This window comes from Panthera onca, chromosome C1, assembly GCF_046562875.1.
Source record: "Panthera onca isolate mPanOnc1 chromosome C1, mPanOnc1 haplotype 2, whole genome shotgun sequence".
Taxonomy (NCBI): domain Eukaryota; kingdom Metazoa; phylum Chordata; class Mammalia; order Carnivora; family Felidae; genus Panthera; species Panthera onca.
The window spans coordinates 197290173-197315417 of NC_138346.1; the positions used below are offsets into that span (position 1 = coordinate 197290173).

At 48.0% G+C, this 25245-nt stretch overlaps 1 protein-coding gene across 3 annotated transcripts; it reads right to left on the reverse strand.

Annotated features, from left to right (window-relative positions):
- On the reverse strand, positions 1-18586 carry TMEM39B (transmembrane protein 39B). 3 transcript variants are annotated; one of them, XM_060625683.2, is made up of 9 exons: positions 18458-18586; positions 16673-16799; positions 15945-16164; positions 15267-15350; positions 14794-14948; positions 7384-7720; positions 6260-6447; positions 1874-1994; positions 1-457 (listed from the first exon to the last, which is right to left on the reverse strand). In XM_060625683.2, the coding sequence occupies exons 1-9, from the start codon at positions 18459-18461 to the stop codon at positions 215-217; spliced, it is 1479 nt and encodes a 492-aa protein (XP_060481666.1). In that variant the 5' UTR covers positions 18462-18586; the 3' UTR covers positions 1-214. The 3 variants fall into 3 exon arrangements, with proteins under 3 accessions (XP_060481666.1, XP_060481667.1, XP_060481668.1); XM_060625684.2 differs by lacking the exons at positions 14794-14948; positions 15267-15350; positions 15945-16164; XM_060625685.2 differs by lacking the exons at positions 14794-14948; positions 15267-15350; positions 16673-16799; positions 18458-18586 and having other exon boundaries at positions 15945-16057.
- Positions 18587-25245: the final 6659 nt, after the last annotated feature.

Consider the following 25245-nt stretch of genomic DNA (forward strand, 5'->3'; position numbering starts at 1 on the left):
TTAATGGGAGTATAAAAATAGGACTTTTTTCCCCCCTCATAATCACATCAATTATCAAAGAAAGAAACAGTATGTAACAAAAATACAAAGCTCTGGTCAATTTTTTTGTCTGTTTTTGTGTTTTTTTGCTCCCTCACCCAACCCTCCCCAACAGCCCCTTCCCAGAGAGCTCCTGGCTGAAGCCTGGATGCTGTCCCTGGGGTCACCCTGGGGCTTAGGAGAACCGGTGGTCCAGGTCCCTCTGGGGGCTGGCCGAGTAGGAGTAGGCCTTGCCCAATACCAAGCGGTCCCGCAGCAGCTTGAAGAAGGCATAGTAGTTGCTGAAGAGGATGAGCGCCAGGGAGATCGTCTGGTGCCACTTTTCAGAGGACATTAAGGAGTACAGCTGGTAGACAATGACAGCACCCTCCAGCAGCAGAAGGATGTTGAGGATCCTCAGGGGTTTGCTGAAAAAGAACTGCCCAGGAAAGGGTAGGCAGGGACTGGAAAGTATGTTCGAGGAGCCTGCCTCCCGGATGGGGGTTTGGGGTGGGCCAGGGAAGGGGACAAGCTCTGGGGGACCCATGCAGACTTGGGTGGGGAGGAAGACTGTGAGGTTGGACACGGGCTTTGCCACCTCTCCGCCTCTGCCTGTGGTGTTTCTTTTCCGGGAAGCTTTTCTTGAGAGGTTTCGCTTACTCCCTCAAACTTTTTCTGGTCTATAATCGACACCTTTTTTATGTGATCCTCCTGGGTATAGTCAGGCCTGAACAAATTAGAATCTTACGACACAGGCATGGAAAGTCATCATAGACTCTACAGTCTGAGAAACCCACTTCTTCATGGGTAGCATCCCGATCTAGGCCAGAAGCTTCTAGGGCATGTGGCGACACCTCACTCTGACCTGGTATTTACAAAGGAAGACAGAGTGTGGGGACTCGAGAAAAATGTTCTCATCCGTTCCAAAGTGCAATCAACGTCTTAGGGAATTTCAATTCTGCAGGGACCAAGGTACCTGACCTCAAGAGCTACTTAAAGGATGGGAAGAGAAGTGGCAGGAAATGGGAGTCCAAGAAACCAGCATGCCAGGCTCAGTTCTGAACCTGACAGGCTACAGGACCTTGGGCAAGTCCCTTTCCTGTCGGGGCCTCGGGTTTCTCTACCGTGAAGAGATGACCCAGATCAATGATTCCTCAAACTGTGTTCCTTGGAACCCTGGGTTCTGAGGAGGTCTTTTAGGGGCTATAGCAGTGGTGAGTGGGAACTGAAGGGAGTTCCAACTCTTTCAAATAGAGTAGTGCCAGGAGGTCCTATATACCAGACTTCAGTCTATGACTGTGTTGGAAAAAAGGCTTTTGAGAGTAAAATAAGTAAATAAAATGGAGACCACTAGCCTCAATGATTTTGAGCAACCCTTTCCATAATGCTGAGTCCAGGAGTCATGACCATCAGATCCCAAGTTTCCGAGCAAGGCACCCTTGAACGAGTTAGACCCTCTGAGCCAATTTCAGTCTCGGAAAATGGGGAGAGCCGTGGTGTTTCTCTCACACACAGGCGAAGACTGCACGGAGGCTACATGGCAACTGCTTACCACTGTGCCTGGCGCACCATATGGAATGGGGATAGTTCTTATTTTCGCCACTGAGAACCTCTTCTTTTATTGTATCATCCTCCCCGCCTCCACCCGGTGTTTTCGAGGATCAGCCACCAAGTGAGCTGCAGTTATGAAGTCACCACTGGTATGGCTGTCCTTGTGCTGCACAGTGTGTAGTTTCCGCTGGATTTGGGAAATGCGGAAAATAGCTGTCTCTTGCTAGGACATCACCTTCCCGTCCGGGATCCTCCTGCTCTCCAGATCAGGCCCCACCCCTCCTTCCCAGGGGAGGAGACTCACGTGGAAGCGGAAGTGGGAGACGTCAGAGGGGATAGCCACGTTGTAGTGGCCCACTGCCTTGTAGACGTTCTTGCTGTGTTTCACCAGCACGCCCTGCGGCCACATGCATTCTTCCGTCCACCTGGAGGCACAGCCCAACAGTGCCCCTTATGCCCAGCTCACCCACAAAAGGGGGTACCAGAAGCCTGGGCCTGGCGTGATCACCAGGGCCCCCGACTCCCATTTCTATCATTTAGACACAGTGACTTTCCTTTTCTGGGTCTCAGCTGCCTCCTCTGTAAAATGGGGTAACAATCATGAGAAATTCACTGCACTGGGAGGCAGAGGGCCTAGGGCTGTCATTCATGTCTGAGAGACCGTCCAGAAAACCCTTTTCCCTCTTTGGGTGCATTTTCCTCACCTGCTCTTAACCTCTAGCCTCCAGCTGGTCTACTACACAGCTGCCCGAGTGGTCTTTGTAAAACACCAAGCTGAGCCTATTCTCTGCTTGAACCCCCTTAAGTGTTTTCAGTGCTCTCGGAGTCAAGTCCCCAGGGATGTGGTGTTGCCGCTGAGGCCCTTCTGTGACTCCCACCGCACAGCTCAGGCACAAGCCATTCAGAACGGTCTCTAATTCCTCCAGCACAGCTTACCGTTTCATGTCTCTGCGCAAGTCTCTCCCTCCGACTGAACTGCACTTCCTGATGCCGTATCCTTCCGGCAGGCTCTTTCCAAACTCAGGATCCTCCAGAAACCCTTCCTCAAACTCCCCACAGAGTTCAGCATTCTTCAACTGCTCCCTGAATCTCCTGCTACTGGTCCACTTTCCCCAGTGTTTTATCACTTATGTATTTCCCTGTATCCCTCACTAATCTGGGAACCCTTGACGGAAGAGATGGTATCCAATTCATCTCTACGACCTCAGAGCATGACACAAGGCCCGGCACAGAGGGACTTCAATAAGCATGTGATTGAGATGGTGGGATCTTCCAAATCTTCCAGTGTTCTGCCAGATATCACAGGGACTCCCGGGGTCCTGGGCCAGAGGACAGAGAATTGCTGTCTACAAAAAACTCTATCTCATTCCTACCCTGTTGATTCATTCACTTAAAAACCAGTCATCAGGGCACCTGGATGGCTCAGTTAGTTAAGCGTCCGACTCTTGATTTCAGTTCAGGTCAGGATCTCAGGGTTGTGAGAGCCAGCCCCGCATCAGGCTCCGTGCTAGGTATGGAGCCTGCTTGAGATGTTCTTGCTCCCTCTCCCTATGTCCCTTCCCTGCTTGCACGGTACTCTCTCTCAAAAAAAACCAAACCAAAACAAAACAAAAAAACAAAAAGAGGGGCACCTGGGTGGCTCAGTTGATTAAATGTCTGACTTCAGCTCAGGTCATGATCTCACGGCTTGTGGGTTTGAGCCCTGCGTCTGAGCCTGCTTCAGATTCTACGTCTCCCTCTCTCTCTCTGCCCCCCCCCCAAAATAAAAAAATAAAACTTAAAAAAAAGAAAACAAAAAAGAAAAACCAGCTATCACATTATACCTAATAACACAGATGAAACTCACAGGGATGTGCTGAATGAAAAAGAAACTGAACCCAAGATTTCATTTACATGAACTTGTAGAACAGCCAAAACTAACCTGTGGTCAGTTTATTTATTAAAAAAAAAAATTTTTTTTTTAAGAGAGAACACGAGCACATGTACACGCATGAGTGAGGGAGAAGGACAGAGGGAGAGAGAGAATCTTTTTTTTAAATGTTTATTTTTATTTTGAGAGAGAAAGCGTGTGCAGGGGAGGGGCAGAGAAAGAATGCCAAGCATGTGGGGCCTGATCTCACGAATCGTGAGATCATGACCTGAGCCAAAATCATGAGTTGGGACACTTAACCAACTGAGCCATCCAGGCACCCCGAGAGAGAGAGAGAGAATCTTTTTTTTGAGATTTATTTACTTTTGAAAGAGAGAGGGCAAGCGGAGAAGGACAAAGAGGAGGGCAGAAGATCCAAAGCGGGCTCTGTGCTGACAGCAGTGAGCCCAATGGGGGATTCGAACCCATGAGCCGTGAGATCATGACCTGAGCCGAAGTCAGATGCTCAACCAACTGAGCTATTCAGATGCCCCAAGAGAGAGAATCTTAAGCAGGCTCCATGCTCAGCACGGAGCCCGATGCGGAATTTGATCCCACGACCCTGGGATCATGACTGGAGCAGAAATCACGAGTCAGATGCTCAACCAACCGAGCTACTCAGGCACCCCCCCTATGGTTAGTTTTGAAAGAATGTAGAAAAATAGTTGTCTGGGTGGTGGTGGTGAGGGGGCGGTCATTGGCAAAAGCTAGGAGGAAATTTTCAGAGGCTGTAAATGTTCTACATCTTGATTCGATGTGGGCTATGTGGGTATATATGACTATCAAAACTCAAAGAATTATACACTTTAAGATCTATGCATTTCACTATATGTAAATTTTACCTTATAAAAAGACTAGACATGAACCACAAAAATTTACTGTGGCCCTATTATAAGCCAGGCACTCTGGGAGTGAGATGGCTGAGTACTTGACAGGCAAGGACCCTGACGACCGGCAGCTTTACTCCTGGAATAACAGCCAAGTAACTAAGCAAACACAGCAGAGTGTTAGGTGCAATGATCATGATATTATGGGGTTGTGGGAACACAGGGGAGGGGCGCCAAACCCATCCTGGGTGGTGAGGAAAGTGTTGGTGGAGGAAGCAAAGTGCTAAGGAATGCATAAGAATTAATCAGGAAAAGAATTGGAAAGGGTGTTCCAGGCAAAACAAGCATCATATGCAAAACCCTGGATACACACATGCATATAGAATTTGAGGATCTGAAGCAGTTTGGTCTGGCTAAGGCAGAGTATGAGTGGAGGCATGGTAAGAGATGAGGCAGAAAAGGCTGGCAGGACCCAGTGTAGCGGCTGGGAAGCCATGTGCAGGAGCCTGGGTCTTCTCTGTGGACCACGGTGAGCTACAGACAGGTACCTCCCTCATGTTCAGCTATATTCTTATTTTTCTCATTTTATTTTTTTATTTTTTTATTAGTGGGGGGGAGAGAGAGAGAGAGAGAGAGAGAGAGCGCGCACACACATAAGCAGGGGAGGGGGCAGAGAGAAAGAGCATCTTAAGCACACTCCACGGTCTGCATGGAGCCCAATGCTGGGTTCCATCCCATGACCCCACTGAGATCATGACCTGAGCCAAAATCAAGAGTCAGACACTCAACTGACTGAGCCCCCCAGGTGCCCCTTAGCTATATTCTATCTTTCTACTCCTCGCTCCCCTCAGAGGCTATGGCTAAGCCGAGCCCCCTTTGAGCCCATTTGGCAATCTTCATCCCCTTTCCTGGACCACCTGGACAGAGCCTGGGAGGGTCCCTAACTAGCATTGACAGCCAACATCAGGAAGCTTGGCTTCTGTGGCCTTCCTTTGCATCTCTGCTTCTTGGTGGGCCTACCCCTACAAATCTGTCTGGGGGCCTCTTCTCTGCCACACCTTGTGCTCGGCCCACGGCTCAGATAGGATTCAGGTGGGCCCAGCCTCAAGGAGCTTCCGGTCTACTGGGGGAAAGCAGGCAGGAAAATTAGGGTAACCTGGGAGAAAAGTACTGCGGTAAAGGCACCATGAAGGACGAGCCAGGCTGAGGGGAGGCCGGCCCAGCACCTCAGGGCTCCTGAGCAGGTGACTTCTGCCTCTGCAGGGCCGTCCTGCAGCTGGGCTTCTTTCGGCCCATCATCCTAACGATTTGTGTACGGCTGTCACCCCCACCAGATTGTGAACTCCTCAAGGACCTTGTCTCAGTCATTTCCTCCCCGTGGCTCTGCTTCCCTGGCCAGGGCTCACCATAACCACGGTCAGGGCTAACACAGCACATATCCTCTGACCAGACAGATGGAATGGGTTCCTTCACTGTTCAAAACCCCCCCAGCCCCCCTCTGCCTGTAGGTCAAAGTCTAAGCTCCTCTGTCCAATACATAGCACCAGGCTGGTTATGGCTTCGGTAGAGGTAAATGCCTGCTGGAAAGGAGGTGACCTAATGACTGAATGGATGAGTGAGCAAGGGACAGAAGGAGAGAAGCAATGAATGAATGCAAGAGCATATTGGTCAACGAGCTGAATAAAGAACAGTCAGCGCATGAGAAAGTCAACGAGTCTGTGAATTTACTGCCTGGCCTCCTCACATCTCCAGCACACTGCAAGTTACCTAAGGACAGAGGACATGTCTGCCTTGGGTCCTGCCATACCCTCCTCTGGCCACAAGGCCCAGCACACCAGATGTGCTCAACAACCACCTGCTGACTGAATGAATGAGTTGGTGACGGAGGAGGGGACTAACTCCAGACACTGACCAGGAGGGCCGGGGTTGGGCAGAGAAGGGCAGGGCGACTCACGGGTGCTGCAGCACGTTGGAGCACAGCGCTGGGTCCACCTTCTGCCAGCAGCCCAGGTGGGCAGCGGCCTTGTGCAGTAGGTCACAGTAGCTGGCAGGCAGCAGGTGCTGCATGAGGATGACTGAGGTGCTGATGGACACCAGGAGGAAGAGCTCGCAGGACCAGCGCTTGTCATAATAATGCGTGTTCTGGGGGCAGGGGGTGGTGGGTTAAGGCCTGGGATGTCCATAATGGCCTCCCTCCCTCCCCCTTCCCTGATTCTGTCTGCCTCGGAAACCAGGACAGCCCTCAGTGGGGGCCTGAGACCAAGGATCAAATACCTAACGAAGAAGGCTTAATCATGGGCTTAGACCCTGTGCCCACTACTCAGTTCTCCACAAGCTCCTCTTACATAAAAACTGCTCCCGCTGCCTACGACTCTGAGCCAGAGCATAGACTCCGGGGTCCAACAGACATCAGTTCAAATCTTGACTCTGCTGCTTTATTAACTATGTGATGCTGGGCAAACCATTTCACTTCTCTGTGCTCTAGCTGCCTCATCTGTTAAATGCGGATAAGAATAGCTACCAACCACCTATGAGAGGCGTTAGGGGGATTATCACACTCCTGAAAGCTCTAGCACATTGTAGGTGTTCAAGAAATATTATGTCCTCTCAGCCTCAAATCATTCAGCGCAGTCTACCCCTGGAGAAATGTTTCCAGCCTACTGTCAGCTGGGGAGGTACCTTCCCAGAAGGCCAGACGAGCAAGAGAGAAGGCACAGGCTTTTGGAGTCATTCAGGTCTGGATGAATCCTGGCTTTCCTACTTACTGATGAAGCTGGACATTGTGACATGCCTGTGCCAAAACAGCCACAGTGAAATACAACATCACTGCTTTTTGTTATCAATCAAGTATTATGAACAGCAATATCATGTCCCAATCATTGGCTGGGTGACCTTGCGCAGGCCACTCCCTTTCAGGGAGCCTTGTGCTCTCTACTCTAAAATCGAGGTAGCGGTCACTCTAGCCCTCAAGAGAACAGATGGGAATCTTGTCAAAAACGGTCCAGTTACTTACGCAAGGGGGAGGGCTCCTGCGGGGCAGCTCCCCCCCACCCCCATTCCACGGGCTGAGCTACGTACCTTCACAAACCAGACAGGCACAAAGGCCACGTAATAGGCACTCAGCATGGAGCTGACCAGCACTTCCTTCATGCGCCAGTTGAAGTCCATCTTGAGGAATTCTACCTCGCTGCGGATGAGGCTGGGGGACAGGCAGCAGGCGTGGGTGGGCATGGCATCTGGGCCGTACAGCTGTCGCGTGTGCTGCTTCCACGTCTCCCGCAGCGTCAGCAGGTAGTCCCGGCTCCGTGCCAGGCCACTGACGGCCTCCCGGGGACCCACAGAGGCCATGTGGCTGAAGAGGTTTGTCTTGCGCAGGTCACAGTTCAGCTGCAGGAACGGAATGTACATCCCAAACCTGCTGGGGAAGACAGTGGTGAGGGTAGGCCTGCCCATGGGCCACAATCCCAATCTTTACCCACGGAGGGAATCTTCTTTCCTCCCTGGGCCTTAGCTCTCCCGGCTGCTCAGAGGAGAGAATTTACCCATCCTTCTATACAGCCATCCTCCGGTAAGACATTCAACACACGTATTAGCATCGAGTGCAGGCCAAGCATTGTGCCGAGCGTTGGGAACAAAGTAGGAAGTAGGAGACAAGGCCCTGCCTCACAGTCTATTGCTGACCAACAGTGATCCTAACAGCCCACATTCCTTAGGCACACTCCATGCTCTAGACACTGTACTAAGTGCCTCACACACGTTCTCTTCTTGTGTGTCTCCTAAGAACACAATGCATTAGGTACGGTTATTTTGTACCCTTTTGAGAAAGCTGTGGCTCAGAGAAGTGAAGCGGATTCCCAAAATTTACCCAATGATAAGGAAGCAATAGAGCTGGGATTCAAACCCAGAACTGTCTGGTACCAAAGACCGAGACGCATAATCAACAAATACTAAGAGTAATTCATTAGTTAAAAAAAAAGGTACAAGGGGTGCCTGGCTGGCTCAGTCGGTGGAGCATGCAGCGCTTGATCTCAGGGATGTGAGTTCGAGCCCCGCACTCAGCACAGAGCTTACTTAAACAAAACAAAACAAAACAAAAAACGGACGCGGTACCACAAGAGGTCTAAGTTGTTATGGCTGCATACATTAAAGGCAGCTCTTCAGCTTGTGGAGGAAAGCAGTTCAGGGACAGTATTTACCGTGTGCCTATTATGTGCCAAGCACTGAAATGGGCCCTTGAACAGTACAAATCCCTTTCCCTGAGTAGTACCCTTAGGGTTGGTGCTACTCAGTGTGGGGTATTTTGAGTGTATGGCTGGTATCTTTTGAGAAGAAAACTAGATAGACCTAAAGGCCAGGAGAATAGATAATTATAGAAAGTAGCTAAGTGCCAGGGTGCCTGGCTGGCTCAGTTGGTAAAGCATGCAGCTCCTGATCTTGGGGTTGTGAGTTCAAGTACCACATTGGGCATAGAGATTACTTTAAGTATAAATAAATATGTAGGGAGAGAAAAGTAGCTAAGTTAGCCTAGCACGTGTCCATGGAACAGTGTAGTAGGTGCTATTTCGAGGCGTTCCTTTTTTCAGCTTGGGGCTTGTCAATTTCCCCAGGTCCTCAGACACAGCCCCAGAAAGGTCCCTGGGCTGCCCCTACGAGTTAGGGCCAATGAGAATGCTACATTTTCTTCCCCAGAGTAGCGTTTTTCTTCCTTTTCCCTGATGTTCCAAGAAGGAATACATGAGTATCCTTGGGTAAGCAGTTGGCCTTTTTGGGTTTTTGCTTTCTGGTCTATAAAATGGGGATGCTACCATTCTCCCTGGTATAAGGTTAAGTAAGATTACTTTGAGAACTGTGGTCAGCAGCATAACCGTTAGGGTCAAACAGGCCAGGATTAAAATCCCAGCTCTGCTATTGACTAGCACTCTGATTTAGGGCAAGTCATTTCATCTCTATGAGCCTCAGTTTCCTTAATTTGCTTTAAATTACATAGCTTGTACTGATCCTCTACACTCAGGTATTACACCTAGTGTTTTCATAAATACCCTCTTTCAAACCTTGTAACAACACCCAGCATGGTGTTTGACCCAAAGCAGAAGATCCGTAAAATTTTGCTTAGAAAAGAGAGACCAGGGATTCTGTGGGACAGAAAAGAAGACTGTAATGGGACTCCCAAAATATTCTTCAGGATACCCTGTGGGAACGAAGGAGTGGAGCACCGGTAGGATCAGGGTGATACGAGGGATTCCGACTCAAATTTAAGGGCAAGTACTCAAGAATCTCCCTGGTTTTGCCTCTAAGGAGAACTGCAGATACAATTACGTTATTTGGCAACAGCAAGTGACTGCTCCGCGGGTCACAGGTTAGAAGCAGCTTCACTGCAAGATGGCAGATTCCCTCTCACCTTCTCCACTCAAGACGTGACCGTATAAAAGTAGGTAATAAATTCATATCAGCAAAAAGAATGGGAGTGGGGTTATTGGTTCACAAGCGATTTTGACAAATTTAGAAAGCAGCGGGAAACATGTTGGCAGAGGAGGAAGGAAGCCATCAACAGAGCGACGCTGTCCAACAGAAATATAATGAGAATTACATATGTAATTTGAAATTTTCTGGTAGACACTTTGAAAAAAAATGAAATTAATGTGAATGCTCTGCTTAACCCAATATATGCCACACATTATCATTTCAACATGGCATCATGATTTACCAATGAGATCTTTACTTACTTTCTTTTTTTGTACTAAGCCTTCAGAATCTGATGTGTACTTCACACTTACAACAACACATTTCAATTCAAACGAACTTCTCTCAAATGTTCAATAATAACAGGTAGCTAGAAGCTGCTCAACTGGATGGCGTAGGTCTAGAATATGCTGCGAGGGCTGTACTGGGGGTAGGAGCTTATCTGCCCAGTGACCCAAGAGAGACTCTGGCTTGAAGCAGACACATCTGATAAAGGGTAGAAGTGAGCAGCAGGACTGAACAAATGGGATTAAACAAAGATCTGTATTTATTTATAAGAGTCAGTCCATTTATTCCCTTATTCACCTCACACAATCTACCCTGAAAGATTCTTCTGTAAAGAATGTGAATAAACTACCCTGGGGAGAACTGATATCTCTAATGGGGGCATCCTAGGGTAACCCCCTCACCCTGGTTTCTGGCCTATGGGGGCGCACAACTCACTTATCCTAAAGCAAAGTCTGCCAGTCTGTCGTGTCCTGCTCTTATAGTTAGAATCCCTGGCCAAAGCTCCCACTCATATATACAATGGCAGAGGGAGAGGAAGTGTGCTCCAACCTACTCAGTCCTTCATTTGTAAGTGTAAAGAGACAACTGAAGAAACTAACGATGCTTAGAAGCCTAGCAGCAGGAAACGAAAGATTGACCCCAGTGGAAAGACAAAATTGAGGGAACATGAGAGATTTTTAAAACAAGAACAGAATGCTATGAGAAAAGGACAATCAGAAAACAAGAAAGAGGTCTGAGAGATAAAAAATTTGACGGGGCGCCTGGGTGGCGCAGTCGGTTAAGCCTCCGACTTCAGCCAGGTCACGATCTCGCGGTCCGTGAGTTCGAGCCCCGCGTCAGGCTCTGGGCCGATGGCTCGGAGCCTGGAGCCTGTTTCCGATTCTGTGTCTCCCTCTCTCTCTGCCCCTCCCCCGTTCATGCTCTGTCTCTCTCTGTCCCAAAAATAAATAAAAAACGTTGGAAAAAAAAAAAAAAAAAAAAAATTTGCTGAAAAACTCAATAAAAAAGCTGGAAGATAAAGTTGAGAAAATCTCCCTAAAGACAAAGTAAAAAAAGAGAGAGAGGAGAAAGAGGGGGGAGAGAGACAGAGGGGAAGAAAGACGGGGATGGGGGGGTGGAGAAAGGGAGAGAGATGAAAAATATGAGGGAAAATATAAGAGAAACAGATGATCACTCTATGAGGTCTACCACCTTAAGAACAGAAGTCCTAGACAGAATAGAAAAAATGGAAGGGAAGATATTATCAAAGAAATAATAGGAGAAAATTTCCCTGATCTGAAGAAATAGCCAAATCTCCAGGTTAAAAAGTCCTAGAGTACAGATACGATGACTGACGAAGTCCCACACCAGACACCTCCTTATAAAATTTCAACTAATCAAAAGACAAACAGGCTACCTCTAAAAGCTTTTAGAAAGGAAAAAACAAGTCATCTACAAAGTAACTGGAATCAAACTGGCATCAGACTTCTCACTGGATGCTAGACACAATGGAATAATATCTTCAGACTTCTGGGAGAATATGAATTTGAACTTAGAAATCTACATTTAGCTGAACCATCAATCAAGTATGAAGGCAGAATAAAGACATTTTTAGACATGCAAGGCCTCTAAATGTATATACCTCCCACACCCATTGTTAAGGAAATTACCTGATAACGCACTCCAGCAAAATAAGGGAGAAAACCAAGAAAGAAGACATGGGATCCAGGAAACAGTGGATCCAACCCAGGAGGGCAGCGAAGGGAAGTCCCAGGCTGAGAGCTGTACAGCAGGCCTAAAGAGCAACCACTCCAGACTGGAGCAGGAGGATGGAAGGCTCCAGGAAGGATGTCTTTAGGGGGAAAAATGGACTCCAGGCAACAGGTAGCATGATTGAGAGGCTGGATAAACTTGAGGATATGTTGAAGGCCCATCACTCTTTTGTCAACAAGAAAAAAGAAAGGCAATTAGAACTCCAAGGAAAAAAAAAGAGCCTGTATTAGACAGTTACAATCTAAATACGAAGCAAACTAAAATGTGGCATGATTTTAAGCAATTGATGGAATGTAAGAAAAGAGAAACCATTTGACTTTGACATGAAGAACTTTCTTTTTTAAGAGGTCCAAGATTATAACTCAGTAACCACAGAGAAGGAACGTTATCTATGCACACTACTTGGTCCTGAAGTGAACGGTATTTTCATATTCATAATAACATCAAGGCTACTTATTGCTTTTTAGCTTTTAGAATTAACCTTAAACAAAGAATGGAAGACTTAAATGTGGTTATATAGGAGAATGTGAATGTCAAGCTTAACAACATAAGAGTATAGCTGCCAGGAAGTGAGAGGAGGAAGAGGGGAGGAAAAGTGGAAGGGTAGAGTTCCTAACATTATTGTCTACATTAAAGGGATTAAGATACTATTGTTGATGAGATAAAAAATACAGGCATGGTGATATTATTGGAAAAGATAATCAATAGAAAAATAAAAATAATAAGTTATCAAATACTGGGAATAGTATGGATGGAAGGGTGAATTAAGTAAATCTTCACCTGTCATTGAAAGGAATCAATGTATGTATTGTGTGTGCTTGTATATGCATAAAACATTTATTTCCAGGATATACAAGAAACCAGAAATGGTGGTGGTTACCTCTTGGAAGGGAAACTGGGTAGCTAAGAGACAGGAGCCAAAGAGAGACTTCTTCATTCTATGTTCTTATATACATTTTTATACATATTTATACATTTTGAATTTTAACTATGTAAACCTATTATCCAGCTATAAAATCAATGATAAATTTTTGAAAGGAATAAAGATACTAGAATTATGGAGGTAACTCCTTTTTGAAAGGAATAAAGATACTAGAATTATGGAGGTAACTCAAAAAACACTGAAAGTCAGAAACAGTGAGAGAGATCGCTTTGGAGAAGTGGGACTAAAAAGCTAGTAAGTAGGGCGCCTGGGGGGCTCAGTCAGTTAAATGTGTCTGACTCTTGATTTCAGCTCAACTCATGATCTCATGGTACAGGAGTTCAAGCCCCGCATCGGGCTCCGTGCTGACAGTGCACAGCCTGCTTGGGATTCTCTCTCTCCCTCTTTCTCTGCCTCTCTTCTGCTCGTGCTCATTCTCTCAAAATGAATACACTTAAAAAATAAATAAATAAAAAGCGAAAAAGTGGGGTTGGAGGCTGTTGTTCATCATAAGCTTTTTAGCACTACTGGACTGATTTGTTAGGCTATGTATGTCTTATGCTAATAAAAATTTAAACATTAAATAATAATAAAAAAAAAAGGCAAAGTATGAATACTAAATGATACCTGTCCCCAAAGAGAATGGATTCACTGGATAGCAACCAGAAAGTGAGAAAATTAAGGCAACTATTGACGGCTCTAACCATTTGTTATCATCTATCAAAAATGTACTGCACCTTTCAGTACAGTCATTCTACTTCTGGGAACCTGTTGACAGAAATATTGGACAAGTGGGCAAAGATGTATGCAAAAGAATGTTCCCTACCTCACGGTCTCCAATAGGGAAAGCTAGGAACACCTCAAAAGGGCACCAATAGAAGACAAGTACAACTGTGAAAAATCTACACAATGGAATACTATAGGCTATTTAAAAAAAATGAGGCAAACCTGTATGCATTGCCATGGAAAAATACCCAAGTTATATGATGATGCAAAAAAATGCAGTAAATTGTACAATATCATGCATAGTTTAATTCCTTTTTTGTTAAAAAAAAAAAAAAGTATACGTGTGTATGCTCGGAAAGAAAAATTTGGAAGGATATGCTGCAAATAATGGTTTTCTGGAGGACTGGTGTTCTATAGGACTTTCATTTTCTACATTAAAAGCTTCTGTAAAGTTTAATGTTTTTATATGACACATGTGTCACTCTTATAATTAAACACTAGATATAACTGAAACAAGTGTGACGGGGCTCCTCCCATGACAGTGCCCTTTTGGTCATACAAGGTACAGAGGGAGGAGTATCCAGCTCTGAAGCTTCCCGGGACACAGAAATGGCCCAGCCTGAGGAAGTTCACGAACCAGAAAGCCCAGGGGTTGGGAAATGATTGTAAATGCCCAGGCAGCCAGGAGCCTGCCCCAAGAACAGCCAGCGTGGACATCTTGCCAAAGCTCTCCCCGGTTCTAGGTCAGAAGGGGGAAGTCCTGGGCTCTTTCCAGACACTGTCTTTCCGTCCTCAATAATCTGGGCTCTGGTGAGATGGAGTGAGTGAGCAAAACAAACACAAAGACTGACATACACGCATAGACGTGTAGATATGCACACACACTTCATGCATAGACACCCACACAGAGACATGCACACACGCAGGTGCTCGCATGCACACAGACCTGGGGGAGGCACTGAGAGATTACATAAACATTAACATACAAAAAAAGACAGAGAAAGAGAAAGAACCAGAGAGAGAAGAAAGAGAGAGGGAGACAAAGCCCATGCACCCCTATCAGGAACTGTTCCTTTGGCATATACACTCAAATCTGAGTCCCATTCTGACCTCCCCCTTGGTGGCACCTTGGGTAAATTAGGCCTGCTGTCTCAGTTTCTGCTCCTGCAAAAAACTAATCACCTTAGTCTCAGGGGGATGTTCTCAGACAACGTGAGAGGATATTGCTGCTGCCCTGCCATGAGTCTTCCAGGCATGGGGGCCTGCTGACCCAGCCACACTCAGGGCAGAGGTCAGGAGCCAGGTGCTAGGCAGTGAGGGGTGGAGTGAGGGGTACTCACGGATAGCAGAGGAACAGGAGGTTCAGGAAGGAGTAGGTCCTGAAGAGGTGGATGAGGGAGCGGCACAGACTCCAGCCTGTTGCCGTGAGAACGGTGAAGCGGGTGAGGAACAGCAGGATGGAGCGAAAGAGGGAGACCTTCCCCCTCTGAGAAGCCTGGGTCAGGGCGAGATAGGACAGGATGGGGCCTTGGATAGGCCACGGGGACTGTGCCCAAATCCCACCCAGCGTGACCTGTGATCCCACCCAGGGAACCATGGGGCAGCAGGCCGGACAGAACCTGGCAAGGTGAATGCTTTTCCTTGGCGCCCAGGAAACTCCAAGAGTAACGGGATGTGAGGAATGTTCTTCAACCAAGTTCAAAGGGAGCCCCAAGGAAAATGCCTTGGGCTTGAAGGGCTAGGCGTGTTTCCTTGGTACCCCCAGGGGAAAGGCGAGTCCCCAGTCCCCGGTCATCCTCTAGGACCCAATCACCTCCTTCACGATGGACCCAATGAAGCGGCGGCCCAGAACGATGGTGGTCACCATCAGCAAGTTGAAGTCGATCAGGTGGAAATTCTGTCAGGGGGCAGAGGCTGGGGGTCACGTGGGCCCCCTGCCCATATACGGGCTTTTTTCAAACCCACCTCCCCCTGCCCGGTCCTTTCCACAGGGACTATCCCCACTCTCCGACCTTCACAAGTCTCTAGCTGAGTCAGGCCAGGAAATTACCTAGAGGAGGAGAACAGGACCCAGAGGAGGGAAGTGGGACAGTCCCTGGAGATAAGAGAGTGGTGTGTGAGCCCTGTTGCTCTGATCACCCATGCTCCGGTCCCTGAACCTCTCTTTCTACACGGAGATCTTTCCACTCCTTAAAATACTCAGGTATGCCTGTGGCTCTTCTCCCCCACAGGACTTAAGATTCTGCCTTCCTTTAGGCAAAATCTATCCAATTTATCTCCACTACCTTTGAACCGCCTAATGCAGTACTGAGCAATTCGGGTGAGTGTTCAGGAATCATTCATTTTCTGTTCCTTCTACATGTTCTATGCCCGGCATGAGGCCAAATGTACAGGGCACTTGGTAAGCTGTGTTAAACTGAAGCCAAACGTCACACACACACACACACACACACACACACACACACAGAGCTGGTCCTAGCTGGGCACCTACCAGGGAGGTGTGGGATGGCGGGTGGGAAGGCGGATACCACCACACTGTCTTGTAGATGTTGATGTAGTGGACGAAGAGGGCTATGAGCTGGCAGAAGAAGAGCTGCAACTCAAACAGAATGCTGGCCTGGACTGGCAGCTCGGGGATCTTGCAGTGCTGTAGGGGCACGACCGTCTGGGTGGCCAGAGGGGGGCTGGAGAGGCCCGTCCCAGAACTGCTCCTGGGAGGTGGGGAGGGAAAAAACATCAGGAGCTGTCCTGCGAACCCCACCAAGAAGGGCTTCTGGGGCAAAGGATGGTGAGGTTGGGTCAGAAAAGCAGCACAAGGCAAACACGGAGTCCTAATCCTGCCTGTCAGACAAAGGAGCCGACAGACACTTTTCCTATCCCTAATCTTATTCAGGCTTTCCAACATTCCCCAGGAAGGAAAGAATTATTAGATCCATTTTACAGATGAGGAAAAGGAGGCCCAATGAACGGAGACAACTTGCTGAAGCCACCAGAAAATCAGGAGCGGAATTGTAAGTGGAATCCTGTAACTGGGCTTACTATACTATATCCCTCTGCATCTGCCCAAGTGACCACCACTCTGGGTCTTTTGCTGCTCACTGCACTCTAAGCCCCCGTCTGGGATCTGGGGTATCACATCCTAGAGCCCAGTGAGAGAGAGCTTTGTTCATACTGCGCCTGTGAGCCCACAGTGAGGGGCAAGACACAGAGGTGGTTTACCTGGTGCGGGAGCGGACACTGGTGACTGATGCGCTGGAAGTATGGCCCCCACCAGAGCCCCCTGACGATCCTGGCTCACACAGTGGATTTCGACAGTAGGATGTCCTGTTGGGACCTCTTCGTCCTCCTGTGGGACTCAACATAAAATAGATCCTCAAGCCGGAGGGCATATATCAAGGATAACAGCAATGATACTGGCTACCAGTTACCTGGTGTCTCGTTTTATCATTCAATCACAGAGACCTCTGATCTGGCCCCTGCCTACGGCTTCAACCTCATCTCCCATTCCCTGCCTGGCCTCCAAGCTTCAGCCATCCTGTCCTTTCTCTCCTTAAGCAAATCAAACTTGTTGCTACCTCTTATCCTTGCTGTATGTCTGGAGAGCCCTCTCCTGACTGCCATTTTTTAAGCATCTGCCCCCATAACCCTCTTATTTCTACTTTTTTCACAATTCAGTCTTAGAATTTATCTTATTCACTTGTTAACATATGTATCGTCTTTCTCACTAGAGCAGGAAGTCAGTGAGGTCATTAACTTTAGCTGTCATTTTCACTGTGTATCCCCTCCCCCTACCACAGAGCCCAGCATAAAGTTAAGTGCTCTATAAATCTGTCTTGATGAGTGGCTGAACCCAGCAAAATAGGTTTCCCACAGATTAGGAAACTGAGTTTACACTGTGTCACGGGTAATTGGTGGGTCTGAGGCTTGAGCTCTTAGCTCTGGCGTACGCTGTCCTGTTCAGATACTACAAGCCTCTCTAGGCTTATGATTCTGGGCACCCTTGAGGTCTTTTTCTCAAGAGCCCAAGATCCAGCTCAGTAGGCATCCTGGGGTTTCATGGTCAGGACCAGGACCTGAGCACAGGGTCAAGGATGTGGGTTCTGGGAGAATGCTGTGGTTGTGGACCCAAACCCTATTTCTCTAAGCTTGTCAGTGTAGCCCAAACTCCCAGGCACCATCCTGCACAAAAGCCCTGCACAAAGGTCCTAAGCACCACCCCAGTCCTAATCAAAATTACATCCCTGTTCAAACCACCTCATGGCAACAGAGCCTGCACTCGCCTAGCTTCCCAGCTCAGAAGGTTTTCTCACACGTGTCTCCAAAAAGTACTTGTTCAGCTCTGCCCCCAGTCAGGCTCCAACCCAGAAGCTCTGTTCATACACTATTACACCTGGCTTAAAACATCCCACATAAGCACCTTCAGTCCAAAAGCTCTGCCCACACCCACTCTCCTCTCTTTAGAAGCTCTACACCCACGTAAAGCCCCTAGGCCCAGAAGCCCCGCCTACACACAGTTGTCAGCCCAGAATACGCGCCCACAAGCCAATAAAAGCTCTCTTTGCCCAGAAGCGCGGCTCCAGAATGGGCTCCCTAGGTCCGGAAGGTCTTCTCGCCCCGCCGCCCCTCGTGCAAAGCCCGAAAACCCAGAAAGTTCGCCCCCGAACAAACGCCTACAACCCAGGAGCTCCGCCCCAGCAGTAAGGCCCCGCCTACCGCTACGCCCCGTCCCCGCTTCTAACCCAGGTGAGCGGGTCTTCACCAAAGCCCAAGCCCCCACGGGCCCTCTCCCTTTTAGAAGCCCCGCCTACCGCGCCAATGCCCCGCCCCTATAACCGAGGCCCCACCCTGCAAAGCGACAGGAGGGGGCGGGGCCCCTCTGTGCCCCGCATCCCCTCCCCCTTCCCTCGCCGGGATCTTGTCCGCGTGGGGGAGCAATCAGCAGCTTGGCCATCCCGACCCCCACGTCTGCCCGTTCCCCGGCCGAGCCGGACCCGCTCCGCTCACCCATCTCCTCCCCCCGGCGCTCTCCGCTCCGCCGCCGCAGCTCCTGCGGGCAATATGTCGGAGGCGACGGCGGCCGGGAGAGGACTAACCGCCGCAGCCCAGTCCCCGGGTATCAGTCGCGCGCTCCCGCCTGGCCGCCAAATTTGCATACAAGGCGGGCTGGAAGCTGGGAACGCGCTTCTTAAAGGGGCCGCGCGGACAAAGGCGGTGCCTGCGCGCTCTCTTTGTCTCCAGGTCCCCTACGCCCTTGCAGCAGCTGCTGCTCGGGAGACCCCAGAGGGAGGGAAGTCACCTCCTGCTTTTCCCTTGCGTGCCTTCTCCCACCGTCTCTTCAGGCCGGAGGGAGGGGACCGGAACCGTCCCTCGGCTCCTGCGCGAGATGGACTGTATCCTTGAGTGGCCCCCCGGCGGCTCAAATTCAACGCGTCCCAAATTGGGCTTTCATTTGTCTTTAGCCTTATTGTTCTCTGGTCCACCCTAGCGAAAACCTGGGAATCGTTTCCCTCGACCCCCCACACCCACTCTTTCACTTAGTTTTGCTGACCCTAAATCCTAAATATTTCTCCTGCCACCACCTTAGTTCAAATCCTGCTTCTGCCAATTCTGAGCCTTGAAATCTTTTTTCTTGCTCTTTACAATGAGGCTCGTAATATTCACCTTATAGGTCTTGGTGAGGATTGAATGAGATAACGCTCACAGAACAGGGGCTGTTTTTAAAAATGTTAGCCATCATTATTATTAGGATGCATGGCAAGCACTTAACACAGGAAACACTCAGTAAATGAGGTACTGTTACCAAGTGTTATGATTTCTTCCCTCACAAAACCTGTAAACTGTCTTAATCATCTGGTAGCTCCATGGCTTAGCACAGTGCTTGGCACGTAATAGACATCAATATTCAATTAATTGAATGAATTAGTAGATATTTGATATTCATACTTACAGTTAACTGGGAGGAGATGGACATAAAATTAGTAAATTCTGTAGTATATCAGGAGGGAATAATTGTGGGGGTAAACAGGAGAGGGGTATGGGAGGTTGCAATTTTAAACAGGACAGTCAGAGTAGGCTTCACTGTGAAGGTGACTTTTGACCAAACACTTGAAGGAAATGAGTGAGTCATGTAGACATCCAGAGAAAACGGGTATTCTGGGCTGGGCAGAGGGGAAAAAAAAAAAATCAGGTATGAACCCAGCTAATGTGTTTAAGAAGCGGCAAGGTCAGGGGCACCTGGGTGGCTCAGTTGGTTGAGCATCTGGCTTCGGTTCAGATCGTGATCTCACAGTCTGTGGGTTTGAGCCCTGCATCGGGCTCTGGTGCTGACAGCTCAGAGCCTGGAGCCTGCTTTGGATTCTGTCTCCCTTTCTGCCCCTCCCCTGCTCACACTCTGTCTCTCTCTGTCTCAAAAATAAATTAATTTTTTTTTTTTTTTTAACTTAAGAAATGGCAAGGTCAGTTTGGCTTGGCTGAAATAGACATGAGAGTGGGATGTGAGAAGGGGTGGACACTATAGGGCTCCTACTTACTCTGAATGGGATGGGGAAGATGGAGGGTTTGAACTTACATTTTATTTTTTAAGTTTATTTTGAGAGAGAGCATGAGGGTGCGTGTGTGCATGTGGAGGGGAGAAGCAGAGAGAGAGGAAGAGAGCGAATCCCAAGCAGGCTCCGTGCTGTCAGCACAGAGCCCCACACAGGACTTGATCTCAAGAACGGTGAGATCGTGGATGAATTGAGCTGAAATTGAATATCGGATGCTTAACTGACTGAGCCACCCAGGCTCCTCTGAACTTACATTAAAAAAATTTTTTTTAATGTTTATTTATTTTTGAGAGAGACAGAGTATGAGCAGGGTTGGGGCAGAGAGAGAGGGAGACACAGAATCTGAAGCAGGCTCCAGGCTCTGAGCTGTCAGCACAGAGCCCGACATGGGGCTCGAACCCACGAACCATGAGATCATGACCCGAGCCGAAGTCAGACACTCAACCAACTGAGCCACCCAGGCAACTCTGAACTTACATTTTTAAAGAATCACTCTGGCTGCTGTGTGAGAATAGACTGTAGGGGCACAAGGGTGGAAGCAGGGAGAACAGATAGAGATAGGGCAATGATATTAGCAAGAGATGTTGATGGAATGTACCAGATTGAGTGAGGGAGTGAGACATGTTGGATTCTGGATGTGAAGGTAAAGTGAGCAGGATTTGTGGACAGATTGGATAGGTGTATGGAAGAAAGAGAAGATCAAGTATTACCCCAACATTTTTACTGATTTATTTTAATGTTTATTTATTTTCGAGACGGGGGGGGGGGGAGGGGCAGAGAGAGAGAGGGAGACAGAGAATCCGAAGCAGGCTCCAAGCTCTGAGCTGTCAGCACACGAACCAGGAGATCATAACCTGAGCAGAAGTTGGTGACTGAGACACTCAGGCGCCCCCTATTGCTCCAAGGGTTTTAGTCTAGGCAAAATGGAAACGTGGTGTAATTCAACTCATAGATATCTATTAAATTACAAATTTTACACCAAGTCAGGCCTTCCCATCTGGGGGAAAAGAGGCCAAGAGAGGGAGAATGACCAGCTCACAAAGTAGAGTAGGAATCAGTGAGATTTCTTGCTTCGGCCAAAGAAATTCTGATAGTAGAGCTGGTTCTGATCTCTTTAGAGTTCTGAGTTTGAAATGTATCTTGTTAATTTCTGAACTGCCAAAGCCTAAACTACCTCCCACCTGATAGGTATTCAAATGTGTATCAGTTCAGTTGAATTCAGGTAGTAGCAAACTGGTTCTTAAAAGGAAAGCCGCGGGGCGCCTGGGTGGTTCAGTCGGTTAAGCGTCCGACTTCGGCTCAGGTCACGATCTCACAGTCTGTGAGTTCGAGCCCCGCGTCGGGCTCTGGGTTGATGGCTCAGAGCCTGGAGCCTGCTTCTGATTCTGTGTCTCCCTCTCTCTCTGCCCCTCCCCCATTCATGCTCTGTCTCTCTCTGTCTCAAAAATAAATAAAAACGTGAAAAAAAAATTAAAAAAAAAATAAATAAATAAATAAAAGGAAAGCCAGTTGGGAAGGGAAGCTAAGTGGTTTCAGGAATGGTCCATAAAAGACTGAAGCTGAGCCATTCCTGGGAACTCATTTTAACTCAGGTCAAAAAATGTTTTTGAACATCTATTATACGGTGGGCACTAGGGATACAGAAGTGCCGCTCATCCTTGGGAAAGACAGAAGAATCAATAAATTATGGCACAGTGTGATAACAATAGCAGTATGTACCAAGTTCAGAGGTGGAGGGAAGGTGACTGAGTCTGACAGGGGAGGTAGTCAAGAGAAGGCTTCTTGAAAGATGACATCAGAGCTGGTTTCTGAGAGACGAGTAAGAGTTTGTCTGTTATGCTCCTATGGGAGGAAGCGTAACAGTAATTGCCTTACTGGGGCTGGTGGCAGGGGCAGGTCTTGCTATCCGTCTATTACGTGGAAGGGCGCTGGACCTTGTACGTGGCAAATGCTCAGGAAATGTTTGCTTAATTGATTTGAGGGCATTCGTACGACCCAGTAACCCAGTGTAAGAGGGGAAGGCCATTCAAATGGGCTGCTCTGCATGCAACCCATTACCCGTGTCTCCTGCCCACCTTGTATCAGTTGTCTGTTGATTTTGCCTGCCCAACATCCATTCTCCTTCTGTTTAAAACACTTTGATTTTCCCTTGCGAAACGACCCTCCCTCCCACTCTCTCAGTCCATGTGGTCTGGTGGGGCTGCCTTACTCTGCAAGTTCAGTGTGGGCAGATAACCCTGCCTGGTGAATCAAAGCATTCCATCCTGCCACTCCAGGCTACAGTGATCAATTTTGGAGCAGGGGTGATTCCTGACTCTACTCAGGCCAAATGAGATGCTATCCTAGGACTTTTGCTAGAACAACTGGGAAATACTTCCTTCCCCTGCCCCCCAGGGATGTCAAAGCAAATAGGATATGAACTTGGAGCTTCTGGTGGCTACGTTGCCACCTTTTAGGGAGGGAGAACTCAGGCAATGAAGGAAACACAGAAAAGTAAAAAAAATCAGTTGACACTGTCTTGATAGCATCATTTGAACCCCTGGGTCCAGCCATATCTGAATCCTTTATGGACTTTTCTATTATAAAAAGCCAGTTTGTGTTTGGGGTCTGACAACTGCAACTGAAATAATCCAGAACAACGTACACTTCGATCCCAGCATCTAGCAGAAACATGTAGGGTCCTAGTCTTTTCACATCTGCCTCCTATAGGATCCCTGGGGGAAAGAATCGTAAGATGGCAGGATGTTGGTTAGGTTCTTGTTTTCCAGATCCGTGGCCACGTGTCCCAGCTGTTTTGTGACCCTGAAGCCCTTGCTTCCCTTCTTTGCATCTTCATTTCCTAATAACTTGTTCTCTATTGGCTCCTCCAGGAGTCTCGGTTCTTGAGGAAATGTCACTGGCTCCAGGCCAGTCCTGTGTCATTGAGTCTCTAGAGTTGGGATCTCTTCCTTGGTCACGTTATTTTGGGGCCATGGCTGGCGATTCTGTCCTCTGGATCAGTAGTTTTCTACCTGGACTATGCAGACCTCTAGCGGTACCCAGTGGGGGTGTGCAACCACAGGATAAAACACAATACTGCTTTCTGGAGTATCCGTTTTATTCATGGAAACGTGAGGCAGTGTTTTCAATATTAAAGTGTAGTTATTCAGAGCACCTTCTCTGCTGTAGTTTAGAATCAAATCCTGGCTCCACCACTTATTAGCTGCATGACCTTAGGAAGTTACTTGACCTCTCTGTGCCTCAGTTTTTTCAGTGTAAAAATGAGGGTAGTCTTAGTACCTATCTTCTGAGATTATAATGAAGATTAGTCTGTGTAAAGTACTTAGAACAATGCGTGGTGCACAGTACGTGCTATTTAAGTATTAGTTACTATTATTATAACACGGATCTATTATGAAGTACAAAGAAAAGTAATGTGAATTTGATTGAAGACTTTGAAGAAATATCACCTGTAGCTCTCCCAGTTTCCCAGGAACTTGCTCTCTCTTCTGCCAGCAAGAATACTTACATCTGATTTTTATTACAAGCTCCACAAGAGAATCCATGTGTCTTCGTGTTCTTCTAATTTCCTGAGCCACTCTTACTTCCATGTATATGTTAGTCTCTCCATCGAACATTCCACATCTCAGGGCTACTCATGCACCTGTACTCATCCAGACATTTGCTTTCCCATGTCTTATAGTATTACAAAGATAATAAATGCAAGCTTTAGAAAATACTGCATTTCTTTTAAAAATTATTTTAGAGACAGAGCATGAGTAGGGAAGAGGAGAGGGGCAGAGGGAGGGAGGGAGAGAGTGAGGGAGAGAGAGAGAGAGAGAGAGAGAGAGAGAGAGAATATCTCAAGCAGGCTCCATGCTCAGCACAGAGCCTGATGCAGAACTTGATCCCATGACCCTGCGATCATGACCTGAGCTGAAATTAAGAGTCAGATGCTCAACGGGCTGAGCCACCAGGCTCCCGACAATACTGTATTTCTTGTTTAGGTTTTCAAAAATGAATAGGGTTTTGGGAGGTAATGCACTTGGAGGGGGGTGGGGCGTGCAATGTGATACAGAGAACATCACGAGCAAAGGCCCAGAGGTAAGCTATGTTCCAGCAGAGCAAGTCCATTTCAGCTTGGGACTAACTGAAGATGGAGGTGGAAAAATAGGTTAGGTTCTTGAAAACTACATACAGTGAAGAGTTTGGACTTGATTATATTTTTCTAAGCCTGTTTCTTCTGTAAAATTAGGATGATTCCTGTCATTGAATTGTTGTGATGATTAATGACATAAGCAAACATGTAGGGGAGATATCCTATATAAGGAATGGAACGATTGTCATTACGAGTGGGGCACAAGGATTCTTCTCTCCTTGGTATAAAGCAAACTATTCCACCTCTCAGGTGGCCTGCAATTTAGCCTATTGAGAGCTTATTTCGCCGCAATGCACCTGTTAACCACCAGGGGGAGCTTGGCACAAAGGAATCAGAGCCCCGGACTCCACAGGAAAATTGTGGTGGGGCCCGCTGGGCAGGGCATGTGGAATCCTGCACCCTATCCAGAGCTGCTTAATGGTATGAACGGGCCATGGATCTAGGTGCCCCCTCTCTGGCTCTTTTCTTCTTTAGACCAATCACAAGATCGATCCACAACCTAGAGTTCAGCAGCTGGCCAGATGTAAGCAGGGGGTAGAGGATGAGGGCCTAACCTCATCTGGGGGTCTGAGCATCTATATCTCAAACAAAAAAAGGCTTTCACCAACTTTCCTCCTAAGTCACTGGGCCCAACTCCTTCTTAGAACACCTCGTGCAGGCCAGGTAACCCAGCTAGACCTGGGAACCTTAGAAAAGGAGCTGGAGCTGCAGTGAGAGGAAGCGGAGGAGAGGCAGTGCCCTGACAGCCTTTAATGTTTATTTCTTTTTGACAGAGACAGAGACAGAATGCGAGTGGGTTAGGGGCAGGGAGAGAGGGAGACACAGAATCCAAAGCAGGCTCCAGGCTTCAAGCTGTCAGCACAGAGCTGGACGCGGGGCTTGAACTCACGAACCGGAGATCATGACCTGAGCCGAAGTCAGATGCTCAACCGACTGAGCCCCCCAGGCGCCCCTGCCCTAACAATCTTCAGAGTGGCATCCACACTGCTCTGGGACTCCAGCTGTTAAGGTCTATCAAGAGAGGCCTAGCTTCTCCAATCACAACTAACCTCATATTTCATAGGATTTTCATAAAACCTCCTTTTCTTTGTCTTCTCCACTTAAGCTGC

Coding starts and splice junctions, on each gene's coding strand:
- TMEM39B (XM_060625683.2), bottom strand. Junction 15,351..15,944: donor CGCCATCCCACACCTCCCTG/GTAGGTGCCCAG, acceptor GCCCCCTGACAG/AATTTCCACCTGATCGACTT. Junction 1,995..6,259: donor TCCAACGTGCTGCAGCACCC/GTGAGTCGCCCT, acceptor CTGTGCCTCCAG/GTGGACGGAAGAATGCATGT.